A 26,944-nucleotide genomic window follows, 5' to 3' on the forward strand; every position below is an offset into this window, starting at 1 on the left:
CTACTTCCTTATCAGACCTTTGGCAATGTCCTTGGTCGTTTTATAGTCCTCCTTGGAAAGGGTAACATAAATGAAGTCACCTAGTATTTTATTGGGTGATAAGTAGTGTGGGCAGATTGCACGCAAGTTAAATATTCTTCTGTTCTTCGTTTTATTGTCCTGTACTGTTTTTCTATCTCTCCACCTTGATGCTGCCTTCATCTCCTGTGTCCCTCTCACACCACCTTCTGCTATTTCCATGCTCTTCTCTTCTGCCAATCCTATCTCCCCTTCTATCTTCCTTTTTTCTTTTTTTTTTTAATGCAGTTCAAATCCTGTCTCCAGTGCAGCATTTTCATCTGTCGTGCCCTTGCATTTGCTGTCTTGGGCCGCGCTTACAGTGCCGGCGACGCGACGTCGCCCAAAAACAAATACATTGCCGCCGCGTGTGCTTATAGTGCGCGCGACGGCGACAAGCGACGGAGCGACACAGCCGTCGCAAAAATCTGAAGCCGGCAAAATTTCATTTGTCAAGGGGTGTCACGTGACGGCCCTTGAACACATCAAATTGCCGGAATCCCGCGCCTCGCCGCCCGGCGAAACATAACTTTCGCTGGTGGCGATGGCGACGGGTGATGTCACCCGCCGTGTCACCGTCGCCAACGACGGCACTATAGGCACGGTCTTATGTGCCATCCGTGCCTACCTCTTGCGTCTTCTGCCTCTGCACTGCCTTTCTGTTTCAGTAACACATGAAGAGCAGAAGGCATATGAGGCAAGAAACAATTAGTTTGGTCAGAGGGCTCCATGTGCCCTTCACAACACGTTTCGGCATTCGCTCCAGTTTTACTTGAGTTTTCAAGCCGGGAGTCTCAGGCTCTGTTTGTCTCTCTCTCTCTCTCTCTCTCTGTCTGTGTCTTTCTCTCTCTCTGTGTCTCTCTCTCTGTGTGTGTCTCTCTCTCTGTGTGTCTCTCTGTCTCTCTCTCACTGTGTGTGTCTCTCTCTCTCTCTGTGTCTCTCTCTCTCTCTGTGTGTCTCTCTCTCTGTGTGTCTCTCTCTCTGTGTGTGTCTCTCTCTCTCTGTGTGTGTCTCTCTCTCTCTGTGTGTATGTGTCTCTCTCTCTGTCTCTCTGTCTCTCTCTGTGTGTGTCTCTCTCTCTCTGTGTGTCTCTCTCTGTGTGTGTCTCTCTCTCTGTGTGTGTCTCTCTCTCTCTGTGTGTGTCTCTCTCTGTGTCTCTCTCTCTGTGTGTGTCTCTCTCTCTCTCTCTCTCTCTCTCTCTGTGTGTGTGTGTCTCTCTCTCTCTCTCTCTGTCTCTCTCTCTGTCTCTCTCTCTCTCTCTCCCCCAATTCTATCATAAATAGACCCTCACTTGTATGCACATCAATATGTGTGCATTGAAAATATTAGGCTGCGCTTATAGTGCCAGCGAGGCGTTGTCGCCCGCAAACAAATGTATTGTGTCGCGAAATTTAGAAGCCGGTCAGATTTGATTTTTCAGAGGCTGTCGCCACATGTGACAGCCTTTGAACCAATCAATGACCTGGTCGCCCGCGACATCGCCACAAAGAGAATTCAAACTTTCGCTAGCGGCGACGGGTGACGTCACCCGGATGCGTCGCCGTCGCGCGCACTATAATCTCGGCCTTAGAGATTCATTCTTGGCTATAGCATATTGATATTGATGAAGGGCCATTTTTATTAGGCAGTGTTGAGCCAAATTAAGGGGTTTGTAAATGACGCAGTGGCCCATATAAGTGGTGCTATTCAATAAGACACCTTCAAGTAAAGGTGTCATTCGGCACCACAATGTGATTTATGGAATAGCACCACTTAAATGTGAGCCTAAATCTACTATGTGAGCCTCATTCACAGAATAGCAACAGCCCTTAACGCATGGAATGCGACATTTGGTCGCGGCTATTTCGCCGCAACCAATTAATCGCCGGTGTTCGGCCACAGACGGACCCCCACCGCAGCCGATTTGCCGCTGGAATCCCCACCGCCGGCCGCTTCTAAGGTAAGTTTTATTACTGTTTAGGGTAGGGGGTTAATTTAAGGAGTTTTAGTGATTAGGGTATGGTGTTAATTTATGGGGTTTTAGCAGTTAGGGTAGGAGGGTTTAGAGTAAGGGCTTAGGATAGGGCATTTAGCACTTATATTAGCGGCAAAGTGGCTAGCGGCAACAGGTTCCCGTGGCGGGGTGAGTTGCGGCAAAGCACCTTAAACTGTTTTGCTTAAAGCTACGATCTGAATGAAAGACATGGTTTATTTCCCCCAAATATGTCTCCTTAGTTGCACCTCTGTACATGTCGCTTACAGAAGTGATATGCACCAACACCTCAAAAAAATGTATTTGTACTAATATAAAAGAGAATGGATATAAAATTCTACTCCATTGGTACCTAGTGCAAGATAGATTACATAAAATATATCCACAATATGCCAATAGATGTTGGAGAGGATGTGGTGAAGTTGGTACAATTGTCTCATATCTGGTGGTCTTGTCTCAAAATTTCCCAAACCTGGTGTCACAAATGTGAGCACGTGACCTGCATATGGGACAAGGTTTAATACACGGCTCGCAAGCTTGCCCACTTTTCACCTTTGCAAAGGTCCCTCAAATGAACAATATCTCCCCTCAATCCGTCCCCATATACTATCTGTTATGAACCGCACACAAGTGACCACGTGACTTAGATCTGCAACCAGGGTTAGTACACACGGCTACTCTAGCCGACTCACCTTTCTCCTGTGCAGGGTACTTTCAATGAGTTAATATTAACCTCTTACTCAATTGCAATCATCTCTAAGCGCCACCACCACCAAAGAAATGTGTAAAATATGTAATTAATATATATCTGCCAGGGTCTCAGGTCCGTGTTTTTTATAGATACAATGATGTACTTACACACAAAAATCTGTTGTAGCAATATGTGTCCGAAAATGTAAATTACTCTCTTCAGAGTGTGCAACAGTTCATTCAGAGCCCCAAAGCATAACTTATTAAATAATGTTTTAATATATATTAAATATATGTATGCTGGGCGATAATGGGGAAAGATAGGGTTGCAGACATGCAAATGAACATACAGTAATATTTACAGTTGCTTTATGCTTTACTGTGGAGGGTTTTTGTCACTTTTTTTACCCACCATAACCTTAATAATTGTTGTGAATACCTAGTCTAGTCTCAAACCAGCTTAACCAGTACAACCAACCTTACACTGATGATACCCATCAAGGTTGAAACATGTCTGTGAGTGGGTTTACTGGCTTTGCATCTCATCCCAGCCTCTGTCTAAAAGCTGTGTTTAAAACAGTATGCATTGGCTTGAGGATTTGCTTGTGTAATACGAGCTTGAGACAAAAGGTGGCACTGTGTGCTCATTTGCATGTCATTTCCCAGAATCCCTTGCTGCAGTGGAAGCGCTGTATGCTGGGCGATAATGGGGAAAGATAGGGTTGCAGACCTGTCTAAGACATGCAAATGAACATACAGTAATATTTACAGTTGATATATATATATATATATATATATATATATATATATATATATATATATATATATATATATTGATACACACAGAAATACCGCTCAACACAATAAGTCACTGGTGTCCACAAAACTGTCAATGTGTAGTATAAATAATACTAGACAGTGGTGCTAAAGGTTGAAATAATATTGTAACAACAGAGAAAGCAACCTTATAAAAAGCACACGGGCATACCAAACAAGTGTAAACAAGGATTTTATTAAAGTGAGTTAAAAACAAGGGATGAAATTTAAAAGAGGAGGGGGACTCACATCTACCATGTATACAGTATGTACCTTGAGGCAAGGGTCTAACAATAGAGCCAATTCTGACACCAAATTCAAAAGACACAAGGAGCTCTATTGAAGCAAACTTGTGGAACCTGTAGACACACTACAAATTACTTTAATAAAATCCTTGTTTACACTTGTTTTGTATGCCCGTGTGCTTTTTATAAGGTTGCTTTCTCTGTTGTTACAATATATATATATATATATATATATATATATATATATATATATATATATATATATATATATATACAGTTCTTGGATTACAGAAAAGGGATTACATGAACATACAGTTACAATAAATGCAGAACAGTTTCTTAAAATAACAGGATAAAACATAAATCCCTATACAGTACTTTACCATGTGTGATAGGTTTCCCCCCAGAGAAGTCACTGGCATAGAAATATGAAAATTCACATATTTGATCCCAAACACGCTTCTGTTGAGTTCTGATTTTCATAATACATGGCTAAGACTTATGTACTATTTTTCCCCCCATTGAAACAACATAAGCTGATCCCTGTCGTAAATTAGCTGCTACCGCAGGTTGACAGTTTTACGACAGAGAAAAAAAAACTCTTAAAAAATACTTTCATTTATCGCCTTATTATATAAATACACTCAAAGCTTCCTTTCTCTAACACTTAGACATGTGAGTCATATCAATAGACTCAGGCGATTATGACGGATGTAACAAGACTAATTTTGACCGTCTTGCTCCTAAATTTTGAGTTACAATGGATATCTGACCTTGGCACCTCTTACCCATGTAGTGTGTGGTACGGTTTGATTTGTATAATCGCCATGGTGACATATGTACCTCCTATTATGCAGAGTAGATGACGTCACATGATGTTCTCATTTTTAATAAAGTCCTCTAAATAAGGCATGACCTTTGTGTTACCCGTTTCTGTGATGCATACGAGTATCTCAGGAATGTTTGTTTCCTTTGAGGCTGACAGCATTGTATCTGGCCATCGTATATGGCCCTCTAAACAACATATACTTCACTTTTAGTGATGCCCCCCCACCCCCCAATGAGCCCTCTTTGTAGATCAGCACAGACCCAGGAAGGTTCTTGGCCTATCATAAACCCAATCTATTGATTAAAATACATAATATTCCCCACCATTTTCCTTTCACTTGGTTCCAGATCTTGGATTTGATCGAAGAACTAACCCATGTAATGAAGCAGCATTTCTGTATTTTTAATAATATTGAGCAGAAGCAGGGGGGTCCCTGAGCATTAATTTCTGGCTCAGGGAACCCCCTGCTCACTGTACAATATTATTAAAATACAGAAATGCTGCTTCTTTACCATAGCGCATAGCCGCTAAGGTAAAGAACGAGTGTTTATTTATACTGTATACTGTATGTGTTTTATTGATACTGTACATGTGCAGAGGGTCTCCAGAGCAGAACCGCACTGGTTTCATGTCTGGGGACCCCCTGCTCCCCGAGATACAGGCCCCTTTAGGGGGTGCCGGTATCCCTCTGCTCTGCTTGGTTTACAGCCCGCGATCACGTGGTCGGGCCCTTTTAACCAAGCAGAGGGATACCGGCACCCCCTAAAGGGGGCTGTATCTCGGGGAGCAGGGGGTCCCCAGACCTGAAACCAATGCGGTTCAGCTCCGGAGACCCCCTGCACATCTACACTATCAATAAAAATGTATTTAAAATAATTTTTAATGTGCGGATGTTTGCGCAGAGAGAGAGCAGCGGATCTCTCTCTGCTGCAAACACATCTCGCCCCCGCCGCCCATACAGTAGTATCATTTATGTATGTGCATATACAGTACTGTATGTGTACAGTACTGTATGTTAGGGCTTATAGGGTTTGTTGTTATGCAGTATATATATATACAGTATATATACTGCATTACAATTCATTATAGGGGACGGCTTCAAAGAGAACAGCTCGCAAGCGCCCCCATGTGTATTTACACGGCATTGCAGTATTTCAGCCAGCCGGAATAAAATGCTTAAATCCCTGCCGGGAAAATAACGCAATGCACTACGGCAGAAAACGATCACGGGACTAGCCGAGCGAGAATAAAGTGTGTCGGTACTGTACTTCACTTTTAGTGATGCTCCCCCACCCCCCAATGAAGCCCTCTTTGTAGATCAGCACAGACCCAGGAAGGTTCTTGGCCTGTCATAAACCCAATCTATTGATTAAAATACATAATATTCCCCACCATTTTCCTTTCACTTGGTTCCAGATCTTTGATTTGATCAAAGAACTAACCCATCAAACAATTCCAAGAGATTCATTTGCAGCATTATTTTTAAAAAATCCTAAAACATACCTAAACGTTCCCAACTATTGGCTTCATACACATTATTGGCCACCAGATGTATTATTGCTAACTTCTGGAAAAAGGAAGAACCTCCACCAATAACTATGATTTTACAAAAGTCAAAAGAAGTTAATCTTATGGAAAGTCTCACTGTTACATGGATCGTTTGATCAATTCTGTGAGATTTGGCTCACCTGGGAATCTTTGCAATATATCAGAATTTGATTATGTAAATATAAAAATGTATTTGATCTGAATTGTACATTTATGGTCAAATAGAAAGAAATGTATATGAATTGTACCGTGTTCCCTTTATTCTTCCTTTCCTCATCCCTATTACTTTTTATCCTTCCCCATTCACCTTTACAATTTATGAACATTTTCAAAATAAACAGTTAAAATATGAGACATACAAAGACAACTATTGTTAATGCATTTTGATAAAAGAGACACATACTCAGATATAGAAAAGGGCTCCAAAAAAATTATTCAGGAAGTGGAAAACCTATTTGGTTTAAACATTTTCAAAGGCACAGAATGGGTCATCTTGAAGAGCTTAAGAAAATAGCAGTAAGAGAAAGCAATCTGTGAATGTAGTTAAAGCACACATATAGATACATAGTTCAAACTTAAAATAGCTGAGTTATATACTCTCAAACTCAAGAGAAAGAATAATATTTGCACCAAGTTATATTAATAGGCATCTATGTGTATGTCTATTTTTTGCCTTGTATTGTAATGTAAGCTCATGTAGGTATATCTTAACATAAGATCTATTAAGATTGTCTATGTATAATTTTTTTATGTAATGTAAAAATGTCTGACATCTCTTGAAAAATAAATCAAACTGTTATGGAAAAATATAATAATGTGACAAGAAAAAAACTACAGACTGAAAAACATCTCGTCACAATGACACTTTGTCTCCTACTTTTGTTTCCTACTTTTGTTGCTGCTGTTCATGACAATAAGAAATCGCTCAGTGTTACAAATGCTATTTTTTATTAGTATTTTACAAAAACATGGGAACGATACAGAAAATAAAAGGAAGGGGGGGAGGGGGAAAGAACCACAACTTTTTCAACAATATTATAAAATATATTATCAGGCATCAACAACAACGATGTACACTACACACACTGATCGAATCTCTAAAAGGGATTGCATCTCTGTACCTAAACCCATTCATAGACTCCCCCTTGTGTACCAGGGCTCCCGTTCCTTGTGAAACTTTTTAGAATGCTAGTTTTTAAAACACTATTGACCTCAAAATTTTCAGTGAGTTGCCATTTTATTGTTTATTTGAACTAGACAGAGAGCTGTGCTTTTTGTTTTCAAGGTTCAAATATCATTAAAAAAATGATACTGTATCAAAATAAGTTTCTGCCTGAACGTTTATTGCTAGAAAGATAACAGAACAGCTCTGCTAAACAATGGCTTTTTGTGTTGCATCACAGGCTTATGTTTCACAAGGTACAGTATCATGATATGAGAAACAGATAGCAAGCCTGTTAAAGATTTAACACAAGCACACATAATCCAGGATAGAGTCACCATAATCAGCTCCTGATCCAATCTGCATTCATTACTAGAAAAGTAATATGTGTTTTGTTTTGTTTTTTAAACAAAGTCTTATTAAAGTTTCTGCTCGGCTTCCTTTGTTGCTTTCTTTTAGCAAATCAATACGGAAGTCAGGACTTCTTCCCAAAGCTTGATTTTTACATTTATTTCTCAATTCAAGTAGATGCCTTTGCCATTAAGTTAATTTATACAAAAGAGTGAATTAAAAATAATATTCTGGTAGCTTTCTTATTGATATAACTGGACAATGCCACATTCTCCTCCCCCTTTTTATTCTTAAATATATAAACCTGGGGGTGTTCCAGTTTAGAAATGCTTTGAGCGTACACTAGGAGGCCTCTCAACTCATAAGAACAAGGTGTATTCTTTTGTTCTTCTGGAGGCTTGCCACCTGGTAACTTCTAGTGGGTTTGCAAGCCTCCCAAAAAAAGCCACTGCAAGAAAAAAAAACATTAGTCGAGGCTGCCTGTCACGTGACTGGGGGCAAACAGGAGCGTTCCCCCAGCTCCGTATTTTTCCTCAGCATGGAGGAAATGGAGGATGCCATTTCTGTAAACTCCATGGCTTTTTTGCAAGGATGTCTTTCTAGATTGCGACAAATCTAATACAGAGTGCTTTTCCTGGTATTATTCAGGCTTAGAACTATGCAACTCATTTTGACAGATTTATTATAAATCATTCTTCCTGCTAATGTACAGGTTATTAAGAATTTATATTAGTGTTAGGACCCTTGAGACGTGATCTGCCTTGGAGTGGCTCAAGGGCTTACAACACTTTGGCCAAAGAGTTAAACTAAAAGACCATTTTATTCAAAAGATACTTATATATATATACTGTATATATATATATTTAGGCACTGTACTGTGTATTTGTTATGCTGTGCTCACCACGGACAAGGAGGGACCCCGAAACTGAGGTGAGATGGGTAACAAACTGCACCCACAGCTACGGGGACACGCCTGGAAAGTGGAAAAGTCTGGGAGTATAAGATAAAGTAAGATACTCGCCAGACGAGAAGGGAGGTTCCAGAAGATAGGTGGTACCGAGAGCCTGGGGTCCAGAGCCGGGAGGTAGGTCGGAATCCGCAAGCCGAGGTAAAGGGGTCGGGGAGTCCAGGAGGTCAGGATACAAACCAAGGGTAGAAGTCCAGAGCGGGTCCACAGCCAGGCCGGTTCGGTACACAAGGGATCACTAAGGAGACAAATAGTCAGGAACTGAGGCAGGCACGACCGTGGTTAACACAGGTCATACAAAGCTATGCTCAGCCAAAGAATGAATGGCTGAGCAAGGTATAAGTAGGAGGGAGGACCAATAGGGAGAGGGGGAGTAACGAGGGAGCAGCCCCAGGGAACATAGGGATTGGTAGGGAGGAACTTACCACAGCTGCGCTAGATGTGCAGCTTGTGAGCGGTGCACGCGCATCAGGTGTGTGCGCTGCGCGGGAGAGGCGCGCACGGCCTCAGCTGGTGGCGGGAACTCCTCCTGAGGGAGGACGTAAAGGTCCTCGGCCGTGCGCGCGCATGCGCGAGATCAGTAGCCGCCGAGGGAAGCGGAGGAGAAGGAAGATCCCGCCCGCCCGCCCGCGGCGGCGAGGAGGCAGAGCTGGAGCGGAGGTAAGTAAAGTCGCGGGGGGAACCCCTTTAGAGAGAGGTGTTCCCCCGGACCTTACAGTACCCCCCCCTTGAGGAGCGGCCTCAGGACGACTCCAATATGGCTTTTGGGGAAATTTGGAGTGAAAGAGTCTCAGCAGTCTGGGGGCATGTATTTGATGGTAGGGTACCCAAGATCGTTCCTCTGGACCAAAGCCCTTCCAGTGAACCAGGTATTGTACCGAACCCCTCGTCCTCCTGGAATCCAGAATAGACTGAATTTCGAACTCTTCCTGCCCCTGAACTATGACTGGTTTAGGGTCAATCGGTGTCCTATGGAACCGTGGACTCTGGGACACAGGTTTCAGCAGTGACACTTGGAACACGGAGGGTATCTCCATGGATGGAGGAAGTTCTAGACGATATGCCACAGGATTGATCCGTTCTATTACTGAGAATGGACCCAAGAACCTGGGAGCCACTTGTGGCTTGGAGTCTTCAGTCTAATGGAGGGTGATATCCATCCTGCGAGCGAAAGCTCGCCAAAATTTTGAGACAAATTGTGTACCTCGATCGGATACGATGGAAAGAGGAAATCCGTGAATGCGGAATATTTCCTTAACAAAAATGTCTGCCAGGGTAGGCCTTTGAGAGGAATGAAATGGGCCTGCTTGGAAAAACGATCCACGACAACCAAAATGGTATTCATCCCTTTAGAGTTTGGAAGTTCCACCACAAAGTCCATGGACAGATGACTCCATGGGCGTTCTGGTATAGGGAGGGGTTGTAGAAGACCGTACGGATTTTTACGAGCGGTCTTAACCTGGGCGCAGATTGGACAAGTTTTTACGTACTCTGAAATGTCCTGCAACATGGTTGGCCACCAAAAGGTACGACCAATGAGGTCAGAAGTCCTGCTAATGCCTGGATGACCGGCTGACCTAGAAGAATGACCCCACTCAAGAATCTTCTTAAGGAAGCGTGGAGCTGCATACAGACGGCCGACCGGCACCTTAAGGCCCCTCCAGGATATCAAAAGAGTTGGCCGAAACAATATATTTGGAGGGTAAGATTGTTTCGGAGATAACTTCAGAATTGTCCTCAAATAGGAATTGACGTAAAAGTGCGTCTGTCTTTTGATTCTTTGAACCAGGAATGTAAGATATGAGATAATTAAATCTCGGAAAAAAAAGAGACCATCGAGCCTGACGCGCCCCAAGGCGACGTGCACTCTCAATGTAAAGTAAGTTTTTATGATCAGTAAAGATTGAAATGGGGGTCTCCGTTCCCTCCAGAAGATGTCTCCATTCCTGAAGGGTGAGTTTAATAGCCAAGAGCTCTCTGTTTCCGACGTCATAGTTCTGTTCTGCCGAAGAATTTTTGAAGTGAAACTTCTTTAGTGGCACCTCTGATGGGATAAAACTGGATAGATAAGGGGCGAAATGTGAAACGGAAGTGACGTCACGTAATGGACGCCGCTCCACTCACACGTCCCGCCACATGTGGCGGCGGCGGCGGCGATAGCCGCCGGCGCCGCTCCTAATCGCCGCCGCACCCCTCACCCTCCCACACACCCAGGTTGCTCACATGCGGTGGCGATAGCCGCCGCTCCTAACTGCCGCTGTTCCGCCGCCCGCTGCCATGCCGCGTGCCACGCATGCGCAGAAGCGGCTGGCAGCGGCACCGTTCCCCGCCCGCTGCCACGCCGCGCGCCACGCATGCGCAGAAGTGGCTGGCAGCAGCGCCGTTCCCTGCCCGCTGCCATGCCGATGGACAGGAGGAGGGAGGCTGGCGCCGGCGCCGCTCCTAACAGCCTGGGAATGGGGGGGTTTGAGCGCGCCGCTGGGGGGTGGGGATGGGGGGAGTCTGAGCGCGCCGCCGGGTTGTGGGGAAGGGGGGAGCTTGAGCGTGCCGCCGGGGGATGGGGAAGGGGGGAGCTTGAGCGTGCCGCCGGGGGGTGGGGGGGTATCTGCTCAGAAGCTGGACATTTAACCCATTGGCCACTCACTTGTGTACATTTATACACTTTCATTATTGGGTCTCACCGTTGCTCCAGAGGGGTTAACACCCTGACACCTAGCAACCTGTGTCCTCTTATCCCACCATTATCAAGTGGTTAACTGGGATAGTATGTACTTATAACAGACGACACGGTAGCCCGATAGCGTTGATTTAATATATTTTTAATTCACATTACACATTACTTTGGTAATATATGTTTTAAGTAAATTTATTAAAAGCTAATTTTTACACTGTTATGGTGTGCATTTAAGTGAATTCTTTTAGGGGGCACATCCATTTTGTGTTTCCCTTCACCTTTTCTGTATCTGCTCAGAAGACTCAGACTGAGCCCCCAGGGTCCGCAGCTCTGCCGGGGGGGGGGGGGGTGGGGAGTCAGGAGAGAGGGGGCAGGACACAGACAGAGAGACATACGGTGTGTACACACAGAGAGATACACACACACTGACAGACACACACACACTGACATACACACACACATACACACATTGACTGACACATACACACACTGACACACACACACACTGACTGACACACACACACACACTTACTCTGACGCACACACACACACTGACTGACGCACACACACACACTGACTGACTCACACACACACACTTACTCTGACACACGCACACACTCTGACGCACGCGCACACACTCTGACGCACGCACGCACACACACTGACGCACGCATATACTCTGACGCACGCACACACACTCTGACACACGCACACACACTCTGACGCACGCACGTGCACACTCTGACACGCACACACTCTGACACACACTAACGCACGCACGCACACCCCAGTGATGTACCGAACACCGCCCCTGAATGATGTGCCTATTCCTTCGCCCCCACTGTGAGCTCCCCCACCCGCTCAACATTCATGATGCTGGTACTGCTGCCAAAAAACACATACACACACACTGACGCATGCACACTTTGACGCACGCACACTTTGACGCACGTACACGCACACTGACTGTCACACATACGCACGCACACTGACTGACACACATACGCACGCACACTGACTGACACACATACGCTCACTGACTGACACACATACACACACTGACTGACACACATACACACACTGACTGACACACATACACACACTGACTGACACACATACACACACTGACTGACACACATACACACACTGACCGACACAGAGAGACATTCACACAACACAGAGAGAGAGAGACATACACTGACACACACACACACACACACACACACACACACACACACACACATTGACTGACACACATGCACACACTGACACACATGCACACACTGACACACATGCACACACTGACGGACACACATACACACACTGACCGGTACAGATACATACACTGACTGTTACAGATACATACACTGACTGACACACACACAAACAAACACAGATACATACTCTCTGACTGACACACTGACTGACACATACACTGACTGACACGTGTGCCGAGCACGCGCGTTATAAGTCAATTTCACAGCACACACAGCTTTTTTTTTTTTAAAAGAACCCACAGGGATGAAGTTTGGCCTGTGGGGATTGTCTCTGAGAGAGAATGGCAGGTAGATGCGTCTACCTCTAGGGTAAAGGGAAGCCCGGGGTCAGGGTGACGCAAAATAGGAGCAGAAGCGAAAGATTTTTTGAGGGAGTCGAAAGCTTGGAGAGCTACAGGAGACCAGACTGCTGTGTTAGCTCCCTTCTTGGTAAGGGCAGTAATGGGAGCCATGGTAGAAGAAAAATTCTTGATGTATTTACAATAGTAATTCGCAAATCCCAAGAATCGCTGTATGGCTTTCAGGGAAGTGGGTTGTGGCCATTCTAAGACAGCCTTGAGTTTGACTGGGTCCATAGAGAAGCCAGTGCTAGAAATGATATATCCAAGAAAGGGAATGGAAGAAAGATGAAAAGAACATTTCTTAGCTTAGCATAGAGATTGTTCTCCTGAAGGCGGGACAGGACTAATTTGGTGTGTTGAATGTGGTCAGAGAGGGATTTGGAAAAAATAAGGATATCGTCAAGGTATACGATAACGAAGCTGTCGAGGAGATCACGGAAGATCTCGTTGACAAACTCCTGGAAGACCGCGGGGGCATTGCACAGGCTGAAAGGCATGACTAGGTATTCATAATGCCCATCCCGGGTGTTAAAGGCGGTCTTCTATTCGTCGCCCTGACGGATGCGGACAAGGTTATAGGCTCCGCGGAGATCAAGTTTGGAAAAAATTGTTGCCCCCTGTAAACGATCGAAGAGTTCGGAGATAAGTGGCAGGGGGTAACGGTTCTTGATCGTAATTTTGTTAAGACCTCTGTAGTCAATACAGGGGCGCAAGGAACCATCCTTTTTCTTAACAAAAAAAAATCCAGCTCCAGCTGGAGATGAAGAATTGCGGATGAAACCCTTCCTCAAATTATCCTGGATATACTCGGTCATGGCATTGGTCTCGGGTATGGATAGGGGGTAAGAACGGCTTTTGGGTAAGGTAGCACCGGAAAGGAGCTCAATAGGACAGTCAAAGGGCCTCATGCAGTAAGCGTTGATAAGGGAATTATCACCATTTTATAGCCAAAATTGGGTTTGAGATTCAGTAAGCGCCGATAAGTGCTTGATTTCGCCAGGTTTCGGAGCCGATTATTTTGTTATGGCCAGTCGGCTGCCGATAAGCCTGTTTTCGCCACTGATCGCCACTTTTTTAAATCGGCTGGATTCAACAAAAAAAATCAGCTTATCGGGGCTGATCGGCACTACGAAATTGAGATGTTATGGCCAATTTCTCCCGCCAACTAAAGTTGGCAGTTTGGACGGGAGAACGATCGCTAAGGCTGCCGGAACGGCACTTAGAAAAAAAAAATCTTCTGTACATCAATGGAGTCAATGGAGCGGGGACGTATAACAGTATAGTACTGTTTACGTTTCATTTCTCACAATACAAACGTCATTTGCATTACAGTGTGGGGGGCATTCCCTGCATTGTGTCACGGCTAACGTGTATTATTTGCATAACATTATACTTTTACATGTTTTCAGCATTTGCGGGTCACATTACTCATCATGTGATGATGTGGCAAGGGAAAATACTATACTCAACTCTTAAAGGAGAACCTCACATCATAGCACACATTTTACTGAATTGATCGACAATTGTTTACATGATGTTACACATGTCACACATGTCACACATACACCGTATATTCATGTTCCTTTACATTACACAATGCTTGTAATGTGTCACGCATCTTTAAACCTTCATGTACATCTAAATTCTCATGTTTACATCTAGGTTTGGTCCTCCCTATTTTCATGACGTCACTTATTGGACGCGCAATCACATTGCATATTTACATTATAACCGTTGCATTACAAGCACTTCAACCTAACTTATACGCACATGTACAGTAATTCATCATTGGGACACCTTGTAAACTCATTCTATAGCAACTATCCTCATTACAGAAATGCATGCATATGCACACGACTATTCATTGTTGGCAACATGTCACAATAACATGGCTAATTACACATGTTACACAAAACTTTTCCCACATCAATCTCAGCCTTTTTGTCTCATTACATGACTGACTCTTGCGTTCACAAGTTTTACATGCATTGCACATGCAACTATTTATTTGCAAGCAATGTTTGAACAAAGCATCACGTCACATCATTGGCAAATATCATCATTCCCTGCAGAATACACACAACAACTGCACACAGCTTGCCACACAAGTACTTTATTATGTTAATGTAAAACCTTGCATTTTACTATGTCACCTGACATCATCACATACCTATTTAAAGGACGCCCATTACCTGCTCATTCACAGCTACTCATTTCAAAATGTTGAGATTGTTTAGGAGACTGAGGAACATTCTTTTCTATGACATGCTTGATGATGAAGACAATCATATAGGGCAAGGGAGGGACACACCGAGGGACAGTGACAGGGACAGTGACGCGGATACGACAGGGACAGGGAGAGGGACAGGCCGAGGGACAGGGAGAGGGACAGGAGATCAGAGGAGAAGACAGAGGAGACAAGTTGTGCCTCGTCCGCGTCTGTACAGGGAGAGAACCCTGTTAGATGGGATGAGTGAGGAGGAGATTGTAAGTCGCTATCGTTTGAGTTCAGCAGCAATCTTATCTCTTTATCAGGAGATAAGGGGAGATTTAGATTTTTTCACAGCCAGAGGTCGTGCAGTCCCTGGGCTTGTTAAAATGCTGTGCTCATTACATTATCTTGCTTCCGCGTCATACCAGACAACTGTGGGCATAGTGGGCGGGGTCTCGCAATCTACATTCTCGCGGGCCTTGACCCAGTTTCTCTATGCACTCAATAGACGCGCTAGGAATTATATTCATTTTCCTACAGAGGCGACAGAGTGGCTGGAAGTCAGGACTGGCTTTTATAATATAGCAGGGATACCATGTGTGCTGGGTGCAATCGATTGCACACATGTTGCTTTGATTGCACCTAGTCAGAGTGAGCATGTGTACCGCAATCGGAAGCACTACCATTCACTCAATGTACAGGTGGTATGTGATGCGACGATGAGGATAATGCATGTGGTACCCAAATTCCCTGGTTCCAGTCACGATTCCTCTATCCTGAGGAACTCTTCAGTCTTCCATGCGTTCGAAGAGGGACATTTTGAACATGGTTGGCTGCTGGGTGAGTACACATTTACATGTTATAACACAAAACACATTTTTATTTAGGAATGTTGGCATTGTACAATTTGATCACTAATGTCAGCTTATGTGTGCTCCATTCATTATAGGTGACTCAGGATACGGAATTAGGCCGTGGCTCTTGACTCCGGTGCTAAACCCTCAAACTGAAGCAGAGGAGAGGTACAATGCAGCCCATATATCTACAAGATCTGTTATAGAGAGGACATTTGGCCTACTCAAGACCAGATTTAGGTGTCTGGACAGAACTGGTGGGGCTCTTCTATACAAGCCTCAAAAAGTCTCTGATATTATCCTTGCCTGTTGCATTTTGCACAATGTTGCACTCAGGCACAATGTACAATCAGACCTAGCTGAGCCTTTGGTAGACGAGCATCCCACCCATGTAGCTGCTGAAAATGAACAAACAGCCAGTGGTGGCCAGACACGCCAGAATCTCATCAATTCATTTTTTTCTTGTAAGTAAAAACATATATGTTCCAAGTTCTACTTTTTTACTTACATTATGTTATCTTAACAATAATGTTTTTTTATATAACCTTCTGTTAGGACACAGATGAATATGGGTTGCACACCTTTCTTTTCTCTGCTGTGTGCACAAAGGGATGTGGCACCGGTATGTTATTGTTGCACAGGTTATATAATCCCTCTTCAATTGTACTTTAGTTGTGTGTATGTGAATACAACTGGGGTAACAAAGCACTAATATTTTAGCATTGTGTTGTTCCTTATGCTAACACAATACACATATTATGCCCATACTCATTCATGCTTCTAGTATGCTTACATACAATGTTATTGGTGCAGTGTAACATGTACATCCATATGATGTGTACACCAGGCTCATTTACATTTTGAATGTGATTAAATATACATGGTGTTGCACATTTAACACCAAATACACACTTTGCTGTGTTGTTTACGGTACTGAAGATGGCATGTCAATGTTTGCAATTTATATATTGTTCCTTTGCATTATAGGTATATCTCCAGTATGACTGATCATGGTATGTATATTTGCTGACATCTCTCATAAGATGTGCCTACCTCAATCTTCCTATAATTATTTGAAGTAAAAACACAACATATTGTTTTAAAGACAAATGTAACATACATGTACTTTCTGTATCATGTATATGCATTTAGCTACTCTTGAGCTTTCATGTGCATTGTATTAGAAAATGATTACTCACATTTTATCACATTTTATGTATGTTTCCTTATAAATTCCATTCATGTAATATAGAGCTGTTTGGAGAAAAGGGGATAACTGTACTTATTTGTTTACTTACGGGAGCTCATTCATCACGGATGAAATTGACTGATCATAACACTCCATGCATGAATGCCTGTAATCACAACAATGCGTACTACATCTTATATTTAGCAATGTAGGTGTTTTTTAATGCTAGGAATTAATAGTCAACATGAATTTAAATTTGTGACATGTGTATGTATAAGTCACACGTGTGTGGATGTGTCCTACATGTACCAAGTGTAAAACTGTGAACAGAAAACACTATTTTGTTGCAAATGTTACTGTCATTTAGCATTTCTAATTTACCTATATGACAATGTTGGTAATATTTTTGCTATATAATTCACGTCACTTCATCATTATCATGATGATAATTATCAAGTATTCTCACAATTGTAACGTCAATCACGTGCACATTAGCATACTGCACCGACACACTTTATTCGAGCAAATACCCGGTATGTACCTGGCAGATACCTGGAATGCGCCGCTCCTCACCTCTGACAAGCCCCGTTGCGTTTGCCTTCCCAGCCTGGGTTCATGCCTGGCTGACGGGCGGCTGATCTGTTAAATGATAATGATTAGGATTTAATAGGCTGCAATGCTTCGCGTGTCTACCAGATGGCATAAATTCATGAATTGTAATGCAGTATATATATATATACTGTGCAGTATTGCAGCCAGCGGGAATAAAATGCTTCAATCCCTGCTTGGAAAATAACCCAATGCACTCGGGCAGAAAACAGTCACAAACCTCAATACAACCGGGTATACCCGAATTCGTGGGACTAGCCAAGCTCGAATAAAGTGTGTCGCCAGTGTAGACACACTTTTTAAGACAACTGTTTGTGTCTGAATCAATTTGTGTAGGATCCATGTATAACACCGACAAATGATAACACCAGCTTTATTATGGTAGCTTATATCATCATATTGACTATACGATGTATTTTTAGAAAGTTTAATAAACACAGTAAACTATAGTTAGTTAGGTTAATGAAATATACACAGAAACGTACTTCATTACATGATGTTGATGTCATATTCAGAACATCATGCATTGTAGGGGACCACAACATCTGGCCAATAACATTAATTGCTACAGTCCCAAACCATTTTATCAACATACCCATGTAACAAGAGATTTTTAACAATAAAGGGCTAGTTGGTTGTAAGTGTCCTTTACATTGGGAGAAGGAGTGGCTCAGTGAGTAAAGACACACACTGGCACTGAGAGTTTGAAGCAGGGGAGTCTGGTTCAATTCCCGGTGTCGGCTCCTTGTGATCTTGGCCAAATCACTTTATCTCCCTGTGCCTCAGGCGGCCAAAAATAAATTGTAAGTTCCACGGGCCAGGGACCTGAGCCTGAAAAATGTGTCTGTAAAGCGCTGTGTACAACTAGCAGCGCTATACATGAACATGCTCATATTATAATTATTATTATTATTATTATTATTATTATTATTGTTACATAGTTTCGACAGTCATACGTTCCATTACACAATAGAATACACAAATGTGTTAGCAGAGTGGGAATGGTTGTTATATATAAAACACACCATGCCATAAAATGATAGTAGTCATTAAAGAACACTCAATAAAAATTCATGAGGCACTATTTTGCAACATCATTATGTTAATTAAGTGCTTATGCAATATAGGCATAAGTGTATCACATTTTTAATTGTTTGTTAATAAGCGCTGCAAGCAATATAAAATTAGTTCCATATGTAGTATAGTAGTCGGTGGCTCCTCCTCACAATCATCTCATATAAAGGTAGACTCTTCTGAAATCATACATTGATCCGATTGTATCTTCCCCGACATCTCTGAAATACAGCAAACACATGATGGTCAAAGATGGCACCTTACTATATATGTATCCGTGACAACGCGTTACACAGCTCTATATGATTGTGTACATACACACGTCACTCACTTATATTTTAGAAGTACAAGTGTACATCAGTATGTAATGTTTCCTTAAATTTGTAGCAGGCATAACTATGTATATGATGTGAACGTTGCCTGTATACTGAAAAATGTGCGCGCACATCTTAGTGTGCGCACGCACTTCAGGCTTGGCTGCACTAACTGTTTGCGCATGCGCAAAACAAAGCGTACGTTGTGCGTTCAATACAGGTTGAAAATATGATTAAACATACAATCTTTATTTCAAATACAATGAATACGAAACTACATTCGTTCTAAACGAGTACATCTGTATTCTTTTTAAACAGACGTGTTTGGACAGAAAGGACGGCCGATAACACAATGCGCAAATGCAATACGTGTGACGTCATGTTAAACCAGCGTGAAACGCACGCTAACACTCCTCCCACTCAATTAACATTCGGCTAACGCCCAGTGTACGCCCCCACTGTATGACACACTGCAGTTACCGTTACTATAACAAAACATGACAGCCAATAGGCTTTGAGGCGCGCACGTCGCTTGGGGGCGGGACTTACATCCGTAATCCTTTTTAAGGACGCCTTGGGCCATGACAAGGGTCCCACGTCATACGTGGTGGACCCGCTTTTAAATGTTGTAGATGTAGCATGATAACAAAACAGGTATGTGTTAGAGTTATGGTAAAATTTTGCTAATATGTTTAAAGTGATAGGAAAGTACGTATATTTATTCCGTCAGCAATGTGTACTACTCTTTCAGGTTCTACTATATTGTATTCGGAAACAATTTGTTTGTGATCGCTACATGTTATGCAGTCTGCTATGTTACGCTGTATCCACGCATTGAAAGGGAAAATGGTGGTTAGACAAAAAAAAAAATGTAAACGCAGAGTCAACGCATAACGATTGTTATATTTACCATTCTTCTAGAATTAACTCTTCGTCTGCCTGCAACTGGTCACTCCAGAAATGCAAGGCATTTTCATCCACGCTTGACCCAAACGCTGAATCCAGTATGAAACACATCTCCTCCATGAAGCGCTCATAGGAATCGCCACTGCTTTCTTCAAACAATTGGTCGGGAGGTATGTTCATTTCTTCGGGTACCCATTCCAATGCATTTTCAGCTGAAAGGCTTGGTACAGAATCATAGTAGTTATGTTCATGTACAATGTGGGTTTCAGGAATGGAGGGTGCAGATATTGCAGCAGCTATCGATTCACACGGAACAGTAGTAGTGGATCCATTGCTATTGGCATTAGGAATAAATATGCCTTTAACCACAATATATGTGCCTTCTTTCACGGTGAAATGTTTTTCTTTGGCAATCTTCCAGAAACCATAGTTGTGTTCTAGCTTATCCTGCACACGTTCAAAAAAGTCATTTGTTGATAAAGTGAATCTTATTGATGAATTAAAATTGCGCGCATGCCGACGGTTTTGGTAATAAGGATATTTTGCTCGAATCAAATCATAGATTTGGCGTGTGCTTGCTTGATGTCCGCAAGTTGATAAAATAGCTTCTAAAATCATGTATTTATAACCTAAATTCGGATTCATAATTGTCACCAATTCATCAGCCATTGCAGAGTAGCACAAAAGATGTGTGCAGGTATCTGTTCTTTGCTCATCAAAATGAAACTGCTCAGTGGCTAACAAATTGCTGTGTTTCCTTTTCAAGGTCAACAAAAGTATAAACTGTAACTCCTTATTTCAAACGCCAATTGGATTTCTAGTTATAATTGCTTGAACATTTGTGGTTAGTGATAGCCGCATGTGGGACAAACATGTATCCTTTTTTTATCTCGTTTTTGAAAACATTAGTACACTTTTCATTCAGTAACATTGAGTTTTCTTGCAAAATAACAAAGACCACTGTGTGAAAATAGTGCTTAGACAGCCATATCAGTAAATACACACACCTGCAAAAAGAAATGTTTTTTTCCCACATACATTTCTGTGTGTATTTGAAAGTCTGGTTAAGTCCCTGTCTGCATGAGTTTAAATACGTGTGTATCTATATATATATAAATATATCTATCTCATAAATATATATATATATAAAGTGTATATTGTACTATATGTATATTGTGTGTATGTGTATGTGTATGTGTATGTGTATATGTATATATATATATATATTATATATAAAAAAATATTATTTTTTTTTTTTTTTTTATATATATATTATATATATATATATAAAAAGTAATATTTTTTTTTTTTTTTTAAATATTGCTGGAGTACACACAACATATTGATGGCAGTAAGTAGGCCTTGTATGAAACCTATTTAAATGGTGATAAACATGAGTGAATTAAGTAATAAACATTTGTTTGCGCCCAATAATGTTAGAGGCTCACACTTAGTATAGTTGTCAAACATTAGGCCTGTATTATAAAAATACTGTGTTTTCACAAGGAAGCATGAAGTGTATGTTTTTTGTAAATACATCTATACCAGTTTAGATAGCACTATATATATACACACACACACACACACACAGTGTGTGTCTGTGTGTGTGTGTGTGCATATATCAATACATACTACATATATATTAGTATCAATTCAGAGATGTTCTTGAAACAAGAACACATAAATGATTAAAGGACAACATTACAATGGCCAGCAAAGGTAAGTAATATTTAACACAAAATCCTGCTGTACACGTACAAGAAAGATGTTTGCAGTTAAATAGGTGCTTTTATAATTGCATGAAAATAATATGCACATGCAATGATTACATCAATTAACCCACCCAAATGCAATGTTTTGCTGCTAAGTCAATGGCAGCTTCTCTAAACTTAGCAACTGGCTCCTGGTGGACCATTACTGAACAGACGATTAAAACATAAATATTTATAACACTATTCATTAATTAGGAGTGTTCACATTTCCAAAACTTCACGTGTACAAGAACATACTTGAAAGTTTGGAAACAACACAGTCTTCAGCATACATACAATAGTAATTAGATAATCTGAAGTCAACAAAACAAGGCCAAAGACATATTTTCTGAATTATAACATTTATTTTTTTTGTTCCTTTTGCGAGCGAGTAACAGGCCTGCTTGTTGTCTCTTGAATTTTCCTTTTTCTTTTGCCACCAACTTTAGGCACAACAGAGCCACTTTGACTGGCCTCTGGCACTTCACGGGCAGGGCTTGTGGCCAGTGACTCACCTACAGGGCTTTTGGGCAGTGATTCACCTACAGGGCTTTTGGGCAGTGATTCACCTACAGGGCTTTTGGGCAGTGATTCACCTACAGGGCTTTTGGGCAGTGATTCACCTACAGGGCTTTTGGGCAGTGATTCACCTACAGGGCTTTTGGGCAGTGATTCACCTACAGGGCTTTTGGGCAGCGATTCACCTACAGGGCTTTTGGCCAGTGACTCACCTACAGGGCTTTTGGGTAGTGACTGTGAGCAAGTTGGTAGACACTGCACAAGTGATGGTTGGTCTGTTTCATGTGTGTCTTTTGTTGTTTTTGACCAAAAACTGGTCAGTAGTAACTGCTTGTGTTTTGTTTTTGTGGGCTCCTTTGTAGGTGTCTGCTGCTGAATTTGTACAGATGGCAGCGGTAGGATGTCATCAGGAAACTGCACAGCAATGTCTGCTACTTGACCGGTAACATTTGGGCCTGGTGAATGAATATCAGATGAATGTGGTGAAAACTGACCTGCATGAACAGATCCTGGCTGGGAGGTTTTGAATTGTGGTACATTAGTCATTCTCCAGTAATTAGCTTGTGTTTGCTGAACAACTAATGCTTCGAATGAGGTGTTGATTTTTTGCAACTGTTTAGGCACTTCAATGAAGACTCTGTGGAGATGTGCCAATTGTGAAACTGTTTCTTCCTGCAGTGCAATCATCCTTTCCAGCACTGTCATGAAGTCAGAATGGCGACGATTTTCTGCTTCCACAATTTTTCCCTCAGAAGCTACAATTGCATCGTATGTCGTATTTGCTGGACGATTTGCCGGTAAAACAGTTTCAATTGGAACGTCTTCATGGTCACTTGCTTCTATTTGTGTGTGTATGGCGGTGGCGTCATCATCATCATCATCATAATCCTCTTCATCATGTTCTACAAATAAATGTACACATTATTAAATGGCATGTTAATCTCTGCTGTGTTACTATGTAATTGTACTGTGTCATAAGTAACAACTAACATGTTTCCATACGTTTTATAACCTCACATTAAAAACTACCTTGACTTAAGAATAATGTTTGGACTCAGTATGAAATATGAGTGAATGAAAACTTGCTGTAAAATCAAAACTCCTACATGATAGTTAACATCACTAACACAATACATGTTGCCTTACACTTCATTTTCACTGACACTAAGTAATCCTATTTAAAGAAGATGTGCAAAACAAATAATGAACATGACAACATAACATATAGAAGAGCACATATTATATGGCCACCAACTGATACACTCACCTTCTAGGTGTGTTGAGCTGGCTGACCCAGGTGAAGACACTTGTTCAGTCTCAGGTGACACATGTCCTTCAGGGGCAACTATATATAACAATAACATAAGTTTTACATTTACATGTGTAAATATTGAACAAACAGTTATTGTATGTTCTGTATTTATGAGTATCTAACAGCATCATTTCCTTAACCCAAAATGTGTGTGTGAAAGTGAACATAAATAGTTGTAATAACAATGTACATGCCTGTGTACTTAGAAGTTTTGAGTTCCCTAACATACAACATACTATGGTTCTGCAGTAATGCGTGAGGAAAAATACATTAAATTTTTACATAAAAATCATATGTTGTGTAGTGATATCAGTATCATAATGTACATAACTATCATGAGATGACCATTCACAATGGTTATCATGAAGGTGGTCATATTGCAAAAAGTGTTGTTTTTGGTAGAGGATATGTGTGGTACATTAATATAAGATGTGGCACACATGAATGTGGCTGTGACTAAACAAGACAACACATGCAGTGTGTGATAATGTGTCGTTGATAGTAGTTCAACTATAGATATGAGTGAACTAATGTGTGACGTACGGTTTGATAAGTAATGAGTTGTTGGGGCATTTAGTAGCTAAAGTGAAGCTTTCAAATGAGTGTGATTAACTTCAGTTGTGCTAGTGAGGTTGTAAGAACGGTTTTCCCTTCCCCAAAAAGCCTAATCAGCCACACCTTTCAATTACTTGAAACAGGTGAAAATGGTGTGAACTAAGTTGCCCCTAAAATGAGGCTGTAATTAGTGTGTGTGCTGAACCCCACCCCCTCTGTTGAAGTGTATGCTGTGATGAGATATTAATTGCAGCTGCTTTAACACAATGGTAGATGAGCTAAATAGTCGTGTGCAGTTTTTAAGTTATGAAAACAATGACATAAAATATGATACGTGTGCCTCATTATGCTGTCTGTATATGACTTAAATCAAAAATGGACCTTTTCATTAACAACTATAGATGTGTTAGTGCAAGTGATGTTTGTAGGCCGTTGCATGCAATATATTTGATGCATGCTTAAAATAGGCAGTAATGTCATGTTTGTCGGAGTAAAATAAATAAAATACACAATAATATTCTACATATTTCTGTTCTGTACCTGTAGCTAGTAATAATTTCTCATTAACATGTGTTACACATGTGTACTACCCTGTTGTTCCCCATCTTCGCCCACCATAAATTGCTTCCACTGCAGCAATGCATTTTGGGAATTCACATGTAAATGAGCACGCAATGGCACGTGCTATATTAGTTACTGCTTTTAGTAGGACTACAACATATATGTCTATTTTGAGATATATATGTATACAGAATCAGACATATACATATATAGATGCAGGTATGCTTATATTGTGAAGACAGTATAAAAAGCAGTGTAACTATGCAAAATAACTGTAAGCAACGACACGCCTAGTACAGTAATATTTCTCACCTGGTGGAAATTGTGAGGGGTAAATTCCTATATCACGGTCACCAGGTAAGCCTTCCACGACGACGGGAAGTAATTTTGCCCGAAGCAGCTCCTCCAATGGACTTAATATGAGACGTTGTGGTGTGGGCCCACCTCCAGTGCCAGTAGCATGCACGCGTTGGTGTTGTATTTTCTTTTTCAATTTGGACCTAATATCATCAAATCTCTTGTGACAATTCCGTTTGTCCCTCACATGATTCCCACACGCATTGACACCAATGACTATTGTGTCCCACATTTCTTTTCTGCTTGCTGAACTTGTCCGCCCTTGAAAAACATATAAAATATATGAGGTAAATGAATAATAATATAAGCACCAGTTTCCTACACTGCTAGCTGTTCCAAGAGATAGCAAACATGCTGTTTTATGTGTAATATGTGAAGCACATGAGCATTCACTACTAAACCTATACATGTAAGCAAGGTTGCATTCATATTGTATGCAGTTATGGCAAATTGACCGCCTGTGTTTAGTTGTCCTTGTAAGGCATGATAAAAAGCTGTGTTTCCAGACTAATTAACATAGAAAGATATTGTGAAGCCATATTTGCATATGAACAAAACTCAGATGACCTAGGATCACATGTATTTGAATAATAAATGTAAATGTACACTTACCTAGTAAATGTCCATATATACTGTCATAGTGCTCCAGAATGCCAGTGACAAGAGCTGTATTTTCCTGGTCATTGAAGCGAGGATTACGTGGCTTCTCCACACGTTTCTTCCAAGCAGGTTTAGGGTCAGAGCTTGGCTGGTGCTGACTGGACTCTCCTTCTTCCAATGGAAGAGCCTCCAAAAGCTGCCCACCAGCAAGCACGCCACCACCATCCACCCCATCAGCAACTGCGCCACCAGCAGCACTCCCAGCACCAGCACTCCCACTCCTAGCACCAGCACTCCCACTCCCAGCAACAGCACTCCCACTCCCAGCACCAGCACTCCCACTCTCAGCAACAGCACTCCCACTCCCAGCAACAGCACTCCCACTCCCAGCAACAGCACTCCCACTCCCAGCAACAGCACTCCCACTCCCAGCAACAGCACTCCCACTCCCAGCAACACCACTCGCAGCACCAGCACTCCCACTCCCTGCAACACCACTCTCACTCTCAGCAACATCACTCCCCTGAACAGTACGTTCACTCCGACGCGTACTCCCACGAGTAGCACTCCCACTCCCACCAGCATCACTCTTCCCACGCTTTGCGGGCATACTTCCAGCACTCACAAAAAACAGACAAGAAATGTACAGGCAATCACACGAAACACTTCCACATATAAAACAAGACAAAGATGTAAACAAAACAACAATGGACAAAGCTCACCCAATACACAACAAGTCTCTCAGTCAATATGCAAATGTTCAAACAGCCAGCTCTGTGCGTCTCTCTCTCTCTCACTCCCAACAACACAGAGAATGAATAGCAGTACACGTTGCCTTTAAATATGGCGCGCAATCCAAAACATGCTTGTTTCGCCTGATTCAGCAAGATTTGTGATTGGGCAACCTATCAGCACCCCGCCACGCACGCCGATACACCTGTGTGTGATCGGCTAATCATCGTGAGAGTGGGCGGATTTGTTTTCGGGTTGATTTTGAATGTATTCGGCACTTACTGCATACGGAGAGGAAAAAACGCCAATAACATGACTAATCGGTAAGATTGCCGATTTCACATAATCGACGCTTACTGCATGAGGCCCAAAGTCTCTATGGGGAGGTAACACTTCAGAACGTACCTTATCAAAAACGTCCGCCAGTAAACCGTTGGAAGGGAAGTTTTATACTCTGCGAGTAATTCCAC

At 42.0% G+C, this 26,944-nt stretch overlaps 1 protein-coding gene across 1 annotated transcript; it reads right to left on the bottom strand.

Annotated features, from left to right (window-relative positions):
* LOC142488169 (uncharacterized) lies at positions 1–25,393 on the bottom strand. Its single transcript, XM_075588541.1, has 4 exons — positions 25,098–25,393; positions 23,625–23,702; positions 22,412–23,259; positions 1–51 (listed from the first exon to the last, which is right to left on the bottom strand). The coding sequence occupies exons 1-4, from the start codon at positions 25,372–25,374 to the stop codon at positions 1–3; spliced, it is 1,254 nt and encodes a 417-aa protein (XP_075444656.1). The 5' UTR covers positions 25,375–25,393.
* Positions 25,394–26,944: the final 1,551 nt, after the last annotated feature.

The sequence above is a fragment of the Ascaphus truei genome, chromosome 2, assembly GCF_040206685.1.
Source record: "Ascaphus truei isolate aAscTru1 chromosome 2, aAscTru1.hap1, whole genome shotgun sequence".
Lineage (NCBI taxonomy): Eukaryota > Metazoa > Chordata > Amphibia > Anura > Ascaphidae > Ascaphus > Ascaphus truei.